Raw genomic sequence first — 12,847 nt, 5'->3', positions numbered from 1 at the left:
GTTCGTCTTTGAGGCTGCAGTCCTATCCTCACTTTCCTGGGAGGAAGCCCCATTGACTATAATGGTACTTACTTCTGAGATGCTTAGGATTGGACTCTCAGTTGCTCCAAGACTTCCTGGGAGAGGAGTTTTAGATGGCAGCCAGCCTAATTCTACTGAGGATCAGGCTGCAGAACTAAGATCCTGTGCCTTAGGGCCCAATTCTATCCAATTTTCCAGTGCCAGCTGCACCAGTGCTGGAAAGTTATATAGGATTGGGCCCTTAAACCTCCACCGACCAGGCGCTTTTAAACTACAGAAATGCTTTCTTTGAAGAAAAGCAGTGCTGGGTGGTTGGCCAGGGCAGTCCTGTCCATTCTACTGTGCATTAGAACATAAGTCAGAATGCCAGATGTAGGGGAGAGCACCAGGATGAGGTCTCTTGTTATCTGGTGTGCTCCCTGGGGCATTTGGTGGGCCGCTGTGAGATACAGGAAGCTGGACTAGATGGGCCTATGGCCTGATCCAGTGGGGCTGTTCTTATGTTCTTATGTTCTTATGAGGGAGGAAGCAGGAGGAAGAACCCACAGAGGGTCAAGTGGCACCCTCTGGGGAAGAGCAGTGGCTCCATTCTGGAAGGCAATTGGAATACCATGTTCACATCCTGTATTGCAGCGCACTGCACATGGCTTTAAAAGTGCTGAGCTGGCTTTTCCTTCTGTGCCTGTGTAGAATGAGAATTTGCCAGGGAGGGGGAACTCCTGTCCCCTTTGTGTCCCTAGGATGCTGGAGTGTGTGGGAGGGGAGTGCTTAACCCTTTCGCTGCCCACCAATTTCCCCGTGTATTCTTTTCCAGAGTATTCTCTCCCCAGCTATGCCCTGAAATAAGAAGTAAGCCTAGCTGGGAAGAGGGGGGAAATGGATCAAGGGAATTTGTTTTTATAGGGAGAACTGGGGAGGGGTGTTAAACAGCCCCCCAAGTAACTACCTCTGAGATTTGGGGAAAAAAACTTTGCTGTGATAATCCATTCTGGTTATACTTCTCTGTCTTAGTGGCTGCTGCTGTTGCTGCTGCTTCTTCGTCTTCATTCTTTACTTCCTTTATTACTTGCAACTTATTATTATTTTTACTTCCAACTGGCCTTCTACTCACCTCTCCACCATAGCATCCTGTGTGCACTCCCATTAGCATGGCTGCATGCTATGGAGCTGCAGGAGATTAGATCGGGTTGTTAGTCTTCTACCTACATACCAGTTATGTTTCAGGGGTCTGTACAGTATTCAAAATGTATGGATGTCAAAACAGCCCGTTCTTGCCGGCCCTTCGCAAAAGCACCATTAAAGAATGTACTGCAAAAAGGACAGCACTGTGCAAAAGTGCTGTCGTAGCCATCTATAACTCAGATGTCGGTAGCTAGGGAAGCCACTGTATTTGAAGTTACTAGAGCAGTGGTTCTCTTACGTTTAACACCCGGACCCACTTTTTAGAATCAGAATCTGTCAGGACCCACCAGAAGTCATGACCGGAAGTGACATCATCAAGTAGGAAAATATTTGACAATCCTAGGGTGGAGTCCTGCCCACAGTTACCCAGGAGTAAGTTTCATTTACTGTCATTGTTTAAAGAATATACATAGTAGCTTGTTAAAAGTACAGGTCTGTAATATTTCCCCAGATGCAATCACATACCATAGCAGCATCAAGTCTAATATATTAAAAACAAAATATTGAAATGAATGGGGACCCACCTTAAATTGGCCCTCACAGTTTGAGAAACACTGCACTGGAACATGCTTGTCTGTGGACTATTTGTCCTTTCCATGTACGTAATTTGCTGCTTGGCTTGTGTCAGTCATCTGAAGATAACTGGCTGAAACTAACGTTTCTTCAGGGTTTTACTCTGCTGTCACATGCATGGCCTTTCCCAGTTTGAAGAGACACTTGGCCAACAGTCTGAGGCAAGGAGGCAAAGAAGGAAGGCCCATAGCCAGGGAGACAGACCAGGGACAGACTGCACTTGCTCCCGGTGCGGAAGGGATTGTCACTCCCGAATTGGCCTTTTCAGCCACACTAGACGCTGTTCCAGAACCACCATTCAGAGCGCGATACCAGAGTCTTTCGAGACTGAAGGTTGCCAACACACACATGCTCTGATTTGAATTGCATCATTTTATGAATAGCCCCTTGTTCTTCATTAATTGTGTGGCAGCTATTATCAGAATCACTAGCAAGGCCTTCGAAAGGGTTTGTTTTGTAACTCTAGGTATGACTGGGTTGTAATGAAATGCAGATATTGCTGCAGAAACTGTGCTCAGCAGAAGAGTAGCAGCGTGGGAGCCTGACTTTGTACCCAATACCCATCCTCAGTGGCTTAAAGTTGTCTGATGGTAGAAATGGTTACATTTAATTTTTGAGTCTCCATCAAGAACTGAGTGTCTCTGCAAACTCTGTAATTTTCACAGTAGTAAAGAATTTGCAAGGTTCCATGCGGGGCATTTATTCCATCCTTCTGCAACTGTGGATTCTCCTGAGGACTTAACAAGCACACATTCAGTTTCTTATTTACACAAGTTGCAAGGAACAGCCTTCCACAAGTTGTACCATCTCACCGAACGGATAGTTAGGAAGTGTTCCCACTGGGAAGGTCTCCTGTGCCAACCCAACCAAAGTGAACAGGAGCTAAAGGCCACGATAAGACTCTTCCATTGCTCCTCACTCACTTCAAGGAAGTTTGAACAGGACATCTCCCCAACAGATCTGCTCCCAATAATTTTGAGCCCTCTGCATTGTTGCTGTCCTAGAGGTGCTCTGTTGAGCAATTATTTGCTCTGTGCTATGCCAATCTCTTTATATATTTGAGGGTTGCCTCACTGCTTTTGGTTCTCCAAGTTAAATATTGGCCAATTCTTTTTATGTAATGTGCTTCAAATATGTCTGATTTGACTCCCTCTCAATTTCAGTGGGAATTACTTTGACATAAACATGCTTAGGATTGCATCTGCAGCCATTTTTTTTCTTTTTTCCTTTCAGTTCTCTTTAGCTCAGTGGTTCTCACTCCTTTAGCACTGGGACCCACTTTTTAGAATGAGAATCTGTCAGGGCCCACCAGAAGTGATGTCATGACCAGAAGTGATCACCATTTTCATCACACACGCAGGATGGTCTCACACTGGCTTCCTAAGAGTACCAATATCTTCTGTGATGACTGCAGCTTGCCCAATAGAGATGGGAAGAAGAGGGAGGCCCTCTGAAGTGCAATTACTAGGTCTTCCATTGCACTGGTGCTGGGAGCTGAATGCCAAGTGTTGCACTCTGCTGTCTCTAGCCTCCAATATACTACATGAGAGATAAAGGCAACAAGGGTGTGGTGCAGTTGTGTCCTAAAATGATTAGCTCCTTAAAGTGCATCTCTTGAAAGTCATTGGCTTTGGACATGCAACTTTTGTCCATAAAACACAGAAAACAGCTGAATCTGCTGAAAGCAACAGTAGTTCAGATGACCCTGAAATCTAGTATTAGAGTCAGGGCCCATGAGAGTGGGGTACTGTGGGTAAATTGTACCTGGGCCCAGGATCAAAAAGGGAGCCCATGACCCAAAAGAGGGGTCTCAAAAAATTTCCTGGGATCTCAGAAAATGTTTACATATATACTCCCTGATAAATGAAACCTTGTAGCCCCTGTCCTGTGCACACTTATGTGGGAGTAGGTCTCATTGAACGTATATGTGCAGAATGAGTGTGTTGAAGCTGTCAGATTATCACTGAGCTTGGATTTACTGAAGAACCTTTACTGATGAAATGGTAGTTGAGGATTACCATTCATGGTTTGGTATCTAAGGTATTGATGGCACATACTGCAGTGCTCACAATAAATGTTTTCTACTCACTCAAAAGCTGTGAAATGTATTATCCGCCCTATATAACACCGTAAAGAAATGTTTGTGCTACGTTTTTCTTTGCAGAAATAGTGTTTGTGCCTCACGGAAAGTAACACCAAAGCGACTTCCGAACTGCCATCTTGTGAAGGGAATTGGTAGGTTTCTTGCATGGTTTGCACCATTTTCTGTTTTTAGCATGGAAAAGAAGGGGGAGGTCAGAGAGTGGGAATGAAAGGAGTTCATATACAGTTGTAAATAATAATGATAATAAACTTTATTTACATCCCGCCCTTCTCCCTAAAAGGGACCCAGGGCGGCTTACAACATGTTAAAAACAGATTAAAAACATAATTTAACTAACAGATAAAAAACATATTAAAAACACATTAACAGATACCATAAAAACAGTAGTCAGATAAAAAGAGCATAAAGCAGCAGATCATAGAGGAATCAGGCCTGTAAAAAATACTAAAAGATGTTAAAAAGGCCATGTTTAAACTCAGAAGGCTTGTTTAAACAGAAGGGTCTTCAGGCCTCGCCGAAAAGTCTCAAGAGAGGGAGCCATTCTCAAGTCAAGTAAACAAAACACTAAAGTCAGTCCAGTGTTGCAGACTGGAGCTAAAGTTGGGCACCATGTCTGAGAAGGTTGGTGACAATGGAGATGAAGATTTTCACACACTTTGCCTGAAAGACATGGTGCAAAACGGACTCTCTGCCACTAGGCGGATTGCAAAACGCCACTCTTGGTCGCTCCCTCTATTTGCCCAGCTCTTGAAGACCTTTTTTCAAATTTCATGCATAAGCCCTTGCATCGTGATTTGGATGCAGGAGCTGCGTGTATAATTTATAGATGATAAATTTGCATCATGCATATGTTAAATCTGTATTTATTCATACCATTTTGAAGCAGATAAAAACAGTGTCATTTCCTTTAGCATCTAATAGAAGCCTTTCAATTTTAAGGATATGCAAAATGCTTGGCACTGCTTAAACCCATACATGCAAGTGGTTACCTGCGCTTCCTGTCTGCTAATACTCAAGTGCTAGGATCTCACTGATTTTTAAAGGAAGACCCTGTGTTGCTCTGTAGACTTATAGGATATCTCTGCTCAAGATTTTCTCTTCCCCACTTTGTAGAATTTGGCTCAGAAGATATTGACATTCTCCCCAATGGCTTGGCTTTTATTAGCTCTGTAAGTATTGCTGCCCACATGCAAGTTGTGTTCTAGTGTAGTAGTTCTTGTACATTTAGCACCAGGACCCACTTTTTAGAATGAGAATCTGTCAGGATCCACTGGAAGTGATGTCATGACTGGAAGTAACAACATCAAGCAGGAAAATTTTTAGCAATCCTAGGCTGCAATCCTACCCACACTTACCTAGGAGTTAGTCCCATTTACTATCATTGATTAAAAAGTATACATAGTTGCTAGTTAAAAGTACAGGTCTGTAACATTTCCCCAGATGCAGTCACATATCATGGTAGTATCAAGTCTAATATATTAAAAATAAAATATTGAAATGAATGGGGATGCACCTTAAATTGGCTCACGACCCACTTAGTGGGTCCTGACCCACAATTTGAGAAACACTGTTCTAGTTTATTGTGCACTGAAGGAATAGGTTCCAATTGCAGGCTGCATCTCCTTTTGCAGAGTAATCCCCAGCCCATCATAAGAAGAGCCCTGCTAGATCAGGCCAAAGGCCCATCCAGTCCAGCTTCCTGTATCTCACAGTGGCCCACCGGATGCTTCAGGGAGCTCACAAGACAAGAGACCTGCATCCTCATGCATCCTGTCTGTAAACTGACTGGAGTAAAAGCAGTGATAGTTTTTGTGAACCAGTGCTTAAAGTGTGCAGTTGCAGGTCTTAGTGTCAGGTCATAAATTATACTTTGTAGATGTGGGAATCAGTTCTGAACTTCCATGGATCTCTCGGTGGGTTGCTTGTGCTTTCCTATTGGTTAATAATGCTCCACTCAAGCATTGGTCTCAGTAACAACCTGGTGCTATTGTGGTTGTAGAAGATTTATTGTCTGTGAACATAGGGAGCCTTCCTAGCAGCAGAAGTGATCACTGGAGTCTCTTCTTGGGGTGCACTTACCTGCAGATATTAGAAAGGTGGTGACTGGAGAGAGGGCCCTTTTTGTAGTTGTGCTCCAAACTCCTTTTGGCTGGGGGGGGGACATAAAATATCTATGACAACCATTGGAAAAGTCTGTCATATTCACTCAGGCATCTGGTGGAAGTTGAATTCAGAGTTTCTGTTTTAATGTTATTTTACTGCTTTTAAACGCTGCTTTGCAGTAGCCGCTCTTATGCGCTGCCTTTGTTGTATAATGGTTATTCTGAAGAATAGTTATTATAGGATGAGGCATAGATTTTTTTTGTTTTTAACTATCCCAGATGCCAATACCATGAGACCTTCAGGATCTAGGTGTTCTAGATAAATAAGGGAGCAGAGTAATTATGATGCAGAAGAGAAGTAGGATTTTTGATAGCTAGTCTGAGCTGGCCTAGTGGCCTCTGCCAGCATTAAAGTGCAGTGTAGAATATTTTTAAACAAACCAATAAAATAAAAACAATATAAGAAAACTGTGGTTGAGGGCTGTGACATGTAAGAGGGACAACAGCACCCTGGAGATCTCACATCATTCCTTTCTTGCTTTTGGGCTGCCTTTTGGTTTATCAGAGAGAAGAGAAGCATCAAAAGGACTGTGAACAAAGGGTTATGTGAACAAAGGTTTTTGTTTGTTTGTTTGTTTGTTTGTATTTAAGGGTTTCAAATATCCCACATTAAAAAGTTTTGTACCAGATAAAAGTGGAGAAATACTACTGATGGATTTAAATGAAAATAACCCTCGAGCAACAGAAGTAAAAATCAGCAGTGGGTTCAATTTGGTTTCTTTTAACCCTCATGGGATCAGCACATTCATTGACAAGGGTAAGTGGACGCACTCATAAGGGTTATAAAACAGTCACTTGAAACACACCACTTCTTGTCCTCCCTCATTGGATTCAATGGGACTTTAAAGTGCTAAGCTGATGACTGTGGTTTTCAGCATGCACACAGCACACATTAGGATGGTTGCAGGCACAGCTAAAAGATGAATCAGTTGTACATAAGACTGGGTATAAGGTAAAAACTGAGATATATAATGTGTCAATTATTTTATATAACACAGTATCGCTACACTGATTAAACTAGGGATACTATGTTATATAAAATAATTGCACAAGAAGCCATGCCATGCCAAGGCTCTGCCAACAATCCCTTTCATCTGTACCGACTCCGGCATTTGTGCATACAGACAAAAAGCCATCTATCCATTCTTCTAGTCTGGGGTTCTCCTGTGGGATTGTGGAGGGCAAAATAGTTATTCTGGACATGCAGTTCTGTCCCACCCACCCACCCTCTCTGTAACGGTGGAATAGTGGAAAATGTTGATATTTGCTTTATTTTGCCATAAAAATAGAAGTGATGAAGAGGACACTCATGCTTCATTGTAGATTTTGATGAACCTGCTTGATTTTTCACTTTTGCTAGATGATACTGTCTACCTCTTTGTTGTCAATCATCCAAAAGGCAAGTCAACAGTGGAGCTATTTCAGTTTGTGGAGAAGGATCGTTCCCTTGTGCACCTTAAAACTTTCAGACATGAGCTTCTGCAAAGGTACAGAATACCAAAACTATTCTCCTTTTGACTGCAAGGTATAAAAAGGCCTGTTGCTCACACGTGAGGGGGCTGCCACCACCATTGCTCTTGTTCTTTCCATCATTGACATCTGTTCTCATCACTGCCGGTATGACATCTGGAAGAGCTACCCTTGCCTATGCCAAGGGTTCTCAAACGTCTCAGAAGTAAAACTTCCGAGATAAGACTTTGTGTGCTGGGGGCGAAGGCAGCGATCGCATCACTAACAGGGGGCAAAGGGGGGGAAGTTACTTACAAGGGGCTTCTGCAAGGTCCAGGAGGTGCAGGGAGCCCTGTGCCTTTATTTCTTTATATAAATAAATCATTATATAACGTATTTACAGGCTTGTGTCTGTGTGAGTACAAGGGAACTGATCCATTCAGTCATACTAACAAAGCCAACCAGAGCCTTGAGTCTCAAGTCCCTGAAGTTTGTGGGACTCAGAGTTTACAGGGGCTGGGCAATTAGCCCATAGGCCTTCAGCTTCCACTTAGCTGGAGGACTTGCACTGATTGCAGAGCACTTTGCCCTGAGAACTGTGCACTATTGTGTCACTGAGTGATTGACCTGTGAGGTAGGGGAGCACACTGGAACATATGGAGAACATGGATCTCTGACTCACTGGCCAGTGACATGTGGGTTCGTAGAAATTGTTAGAATCGAAACCATGACATCATGCAGTATCTAGAACATTATGTATCTTTGTATTTTCTCTCTTCCTCTTTGTTGTAGTGTGAATGATATTCTGGCTCTGAGTCCAGATACTTTCTATGCCACCAACGATAAATATTTCACAGAGCCCACCTTGGCACTGTTAGAGATGTTTCTGGGTTTGCCATGGACAAATGTTGTTTACTACAGCCCAAAAGAAGTTAAAGAAGTGGCAAAAGGCTTTTATATTGCCAACGGCATTAACATTTCACCCAATGGACAGTAAGTGTCTAGTAGACCACATGGCTTATACACTGTGAAGATGGGTAAATGTGGCATTTTCAAGGGCATAATTGAAAAACAGAATTGGGAATGCTTATGGTAAATTGTAGTCCATCTCTGTTCCCAGGAGGCATTTGTGTTCTCCCACCACTGCATCCTATCCTTTCAGAAATGAAAGAGGTGTGAGGAGATAGCACACTCTTAAGCAGCTAATTTGGCAATTTACCTGAGATGCAGTGGATGTTCCAAGAAATGCACAAGAGATTTCTATGCCCCATATCATACTCGGACAAATCACTGTTGGGTCATGTATTAATGCTACAGTAAACAGTTTGCTATGGAGGAAGTAGCGTGCTGAACTCTACCATGTCTCCAATCCTGTAAACCAGGGGTCTCTAAACTTTTAGGCCAGAGGGACACATCAAATACCTGGCATGGTGTCGAGGGCCGGAAACATAAATAAATAAATTTTAAATATAAAATTTAAATAAATACATTAGAAAGCCTAAGGCCTTCAGACAGCCCAAATACGGCACTTCTGGTTTTTCAGGAAAGTCAGGAAGTGATGTTTTTAGGCCTTTAGAAGGCATTCTGAGGGGAGGTGCGTGGCCTCCCTGGCCCTCAGAACACTCTCCAAAGGCAACTGGAGCACAGCTCTGGTCACGTTCGGTTGAGCAGGCCACATGCTTGCAGGGAATCAGGGGCTTGCCACGAGCTGGATAGAGGCTTGTCACAGGCTACATCTGGCCCCCAGGCCGGGGTTTGGAGACCCCTGCTGTAAACAATGGCTTGGGGTACCAGGAATGTTACATCAGAATCAATCTGTAGTGTGGTTGATGTGGAATCCAAGGAAGAATATAGGATCAACTACCTGGTCTCTGAAAATTTTTAATGAACATACATGATTTTCCTTCTTTTTCAAGAAATTCTTCCAGCATCATAGCAATAAATCTGTGTGATCTATTCTGTTTGCAAATTTACCAAAGTTTTAAGAACTGGAATAGGCAAGGAATATAAAAATAACTAAGAATTTTTTTCTCTTAGAAATGCATATGAAACACTTGAACTGTAAAAGCTACTTAAATTATTATTTTAAGTGTTTATATGCCATTTTTTCAGCAAAAAAGTGATAAAGCAGTGTACAGTATATACAGTGTACAGATAATATCCAAATATTACCCTAAAGAACCATTGTTGGCAACCTTCAGTCTCGAAAGACTATGGTATCGCGCTCTGAAAGGTGGTTCTGGAACAGCGTCTAGTGTGGCTGAAAAGGCCAATTCAGGAGTGACAATCCCTTCCACACTGGGAGCAAGTGCAGTCTGTCCCTGGTCTGTCTCCCTGCCTATGGGCCTTCCTTCTTTGCCTCTTAGCCTCAGACTGTTGGCCAAGTGTCTCTTCAAACTGGGAAAGGCCGTGCTGCACAGCCTGCCTCCAAGTGGGCCGCTCAGAGGCCAGGTTTTTCCACCTGTTGAGGTCCACTCCTAAGGCCTTCAGATCCCTCTTGCAGATGTCCTTGTATCGCAGCTGTGGTCTACCTGTAGGGCGCTTTCCTTGCATGAGTTCTCCATAGAGGAGATCCTTTGGGATCCGGCCATCATCCATTCTCACAACATGACCGAGCCAACGCAGGCGTCTCTGTTTCAGCAGTGCATACATGCTAGGGATTCCAGCTCATTCCAGGTCTGTGTTATTTGGAACTTTGTCCTGCCAAGTGATCCAAAATCATGTCAATAAGGATAGTTTTGAGTGGTTTGGAATATAATAAAATGTCTCATGTACTGAAAAGGGTTTTGTTGCTAACTAAATCAGGAGGACGTTCACTGAAAAATTTCTCTTCTTTACTCAAGGTATGTCTACGTTGCTGATTTCCAAGGTCATAATATTCATGTCTTTGAAAAACATGCCAATTCAAGTTTAACTCCTGTGAAGGTAAATTTTGGCTTATTTGGAGAATTATCTAATTTAGGTGTGCCTTGGATATTTGAAACAAGGCAAGGATGTTTTGTAGTTTTCCCAAAATGATCTGTACTGTAGTTTTCCATAACTGATCTATATTGATATAATTATCTTTGTAAGAATGTCTGTGCATATATACATTCTTACAAAGAATAGATTATTATTGGTCCAATCCTATTGGCATAGTTGGAGGGGGTGCAAAGCACTAAGTTTTGCAGGGAGCCTCATTACCTGCATGCAAGCAGCCCCTCTCCTCCAGGTCTGGGTTGGGGGAGCAAAATGGAAGCGAATGCTGGGCCGGCGCCAGCAATCCCTACATGGAAGGTGTTGTAAACGTGCTTTACGGCACATTTATATCACCCAGCACTGGCAGTACACTAGTTCTGCCGACACTAAAGGGCTCAGAATTGGGCTCTAAGCCATCCTGAGTACCCTCACTTTGAGAAAAGTGGTATAAAAATCCATTAAAATAAATGCATAAATATACCCATCAATTAGCATTTTAATATTATTGGAATTTGGAAATTTTGTGACGTGCTGCCAAAATGCTTCAAAGTCACCACCTCTGAAGAGCTGGACCCATCTGGTTAGCAAAGAAGTGCACAAATCCACTGCAGGCTTCTCCTGCCCTACATATTTGCACCTGAATAGGATAGGGGCAAGGACCCTGTGGAACAATACTGGCAAGCAGCCAGAGACATGAGCTTGGGGAACGAGGATTTCCCCTAGCGAACCTATGGAGTTGTTGGCTGGTTCCTTTCCATGGGCATTGCTAACATTCCATTAATCAGGGTTTACAGATATGTCCAGTCTGCGCAGACCCCATGAAGTCCACACCAAGAAGAGAGAGTTACATCCTGAGATGTGAACCAGGGTGGAGTTGCCCAAAAGGTACAGGAAGGTGGCCTGAGGGCACTCCCTTTCCTTACCATCAACTTTTGATAGGTCAGTTTTGTTTATTTAGGACTGTTTGGGATAGGGTGGCAATCAGCATTTTTCTGGATTCTTAATAGAAGTGTGGTTTAGTCTAACTCCAGCAGGCATCTCCCATCCAACATAGGTAAAAATTAATGTATATAATGCCCCCCCCCCAAAAAAATGGTTTCTATGGGAACATGTAATAATTTTCAACATCATTCATGGCAATTACAAGCTTTTGCTCGCATTCTTCTATCTGCTTTAGGTGTTGCAGTTGGACACTCTTGTTGATAACATATTCGTTGATCCTTATACTGGAGACCTATGGGTAGGATGCAGTCCCAATGGCTTGAAACTGTTCTTGTATGATCCAGAAAACCCTCCTGGTTCAGAGGTGTGTTGTTATTACTTTAACATGGTAAAAAATGTATCTGGCAAGTGGCAACTGACTAACCAGAAGAATTGAGGGGTACCAGCATCTAGGAGCAGTTCTTTCTTTATATTCATATCTTGTGATCCCTCTTGACCTGCATACAGGCACGGGAATGTTGGAAATTCAGAATTCTGTGTTTTATTATTATCAGTAGTCTCACAGCCCATCAGATGTTTTGACTGGGATTTTTCAGTTCTCGTCAGATCAAATTCTACCCAAGTGTTTAAGAACTTGTGAAATATCACCATGTTCCTAACTATTGTTGAGATTCCATTAGTTCTGTCAACTTATACATCTCTCATTTTGCAGTCCAGACTTGTATGCACTTGGAATGTAAGGTGGGCAAGAGAGATCATCATTTTGGTTAACACAGATGTCGTGCTGACCAGTGTTAATGTTTGCTAACTTTCAGGTCCTTCGCATCCAAGACATCCATTCTGAGAAGCCTACAGTCACCCAAGTGTATGCTGATGATGGATCAGAACTTCAAGGAAGTTCGGTAGCTGCAGTGCATGCCAACAAGCTGCTCATTGGCACTGTATTTCACAGAGCTCTTTCCTGTGATCTATAACCTCCTGGACTGTACCATAATGGAATGAATGTCAGTACCTGAGCTCCCAATCACATGCAGTTCTAACATGGCTAACTCCAACCTGCATTGCAGCACAGGCGAACAAGTATGCCATTGGTGTTTTTCTCCAGAAGAAAGCAATACAGGAACTCTGGTGGTCTTACAAAGGAAAGAGCAACTGAAGATTGTTGCAGTCCAATTTGACAGAGAACCTCAAATTTTGCTTCCTTTCATGTAGAAACAAATCTTACATAAGGTGTTTTCTGTGGTTGACCAATGGTGACTGGTTGTCTTCAGTTCTGTGAAGAAAGGAAGATTGCCTTATGAACTCATTGATGCTTGGACATATTTTACAAATAGGTGTACTATTTTTGCAGTGCGGGGGTGGCAGGGAGAAGATCTTTTGTAAACCTTGCTCATTTTATTTAAAGCTGTCAAATACTGGAGGCTCAGAACATACAAAACTTCTCAGATCTTTTTAA

At 42.8% G+C, this 12,847-nt stretch overlaps 1 protein-coding gene across 2 annotated transcripts in view; it reads left to right on the top strand.

The window, feature by feature from the left end:
* Positions 1-12,847, top strand: part of LOC136651015 (serum paraoxonase/arylesterase 2-like) — an 18,354-nt gene extending 5,507 nt beyond the window's left edge. For both annotated transcript variants that reach the window (XM_066627053.1, XM_066627052.1), the window contains exons 2-9: positions 3,941-4,011; positions 4,994-5,049; positions 6,634-6,799; positions 7,403-7,529; positions 8,284-8,484; positions 10,335-10,416; positions 11,627-11,755; positions 12,207-12,847. In XM_066627053.1, the coding sequence (XP_066483150.1) occupies positions 3,941-4,011; positions 4,994-5,049; positions 6,634-6,799; positions 7,403-7,529; positions 8,284-8,484; positions 10,335-10,416; positions 11,627-11,755; positions 12,207-12,365 (991 nt within the window). In that variant the 3' untranslated portion in view covers positions 12,366-12,847. The remainder of the gene's footprint in view (positions 1-3,940; positions 4,012-4,993; positions 5,050-6,633; positions 6,800-7,402; positions 7,530-8,283; positions 8,485-10,334; positions 10,417-11,626; positions 11,756-12,206) is intronic.

The sequence above is a fragment of the Tiliqua scincoides genome, chromosome 5 (genome assembly GCF_035046505.1).
Source record: "Tiliqua scincoides isolate rTilSci1 chromosome 5, rTilSci1.hap2, whole genome shotgun sequence".
Classification (NCBI taxonomy): domain Eukaryota; kingdom Metazoa; phylum Chordata; class Lepidosauria; order Squamata; family Scincidae; genus Tiliqua; species Tiliqua scincoides.
The sequence above is the reverse complement of the archived record's forward strand: the minus strand, read 5'-3'. Positions and strand labels throughout refer to the sequence as shown.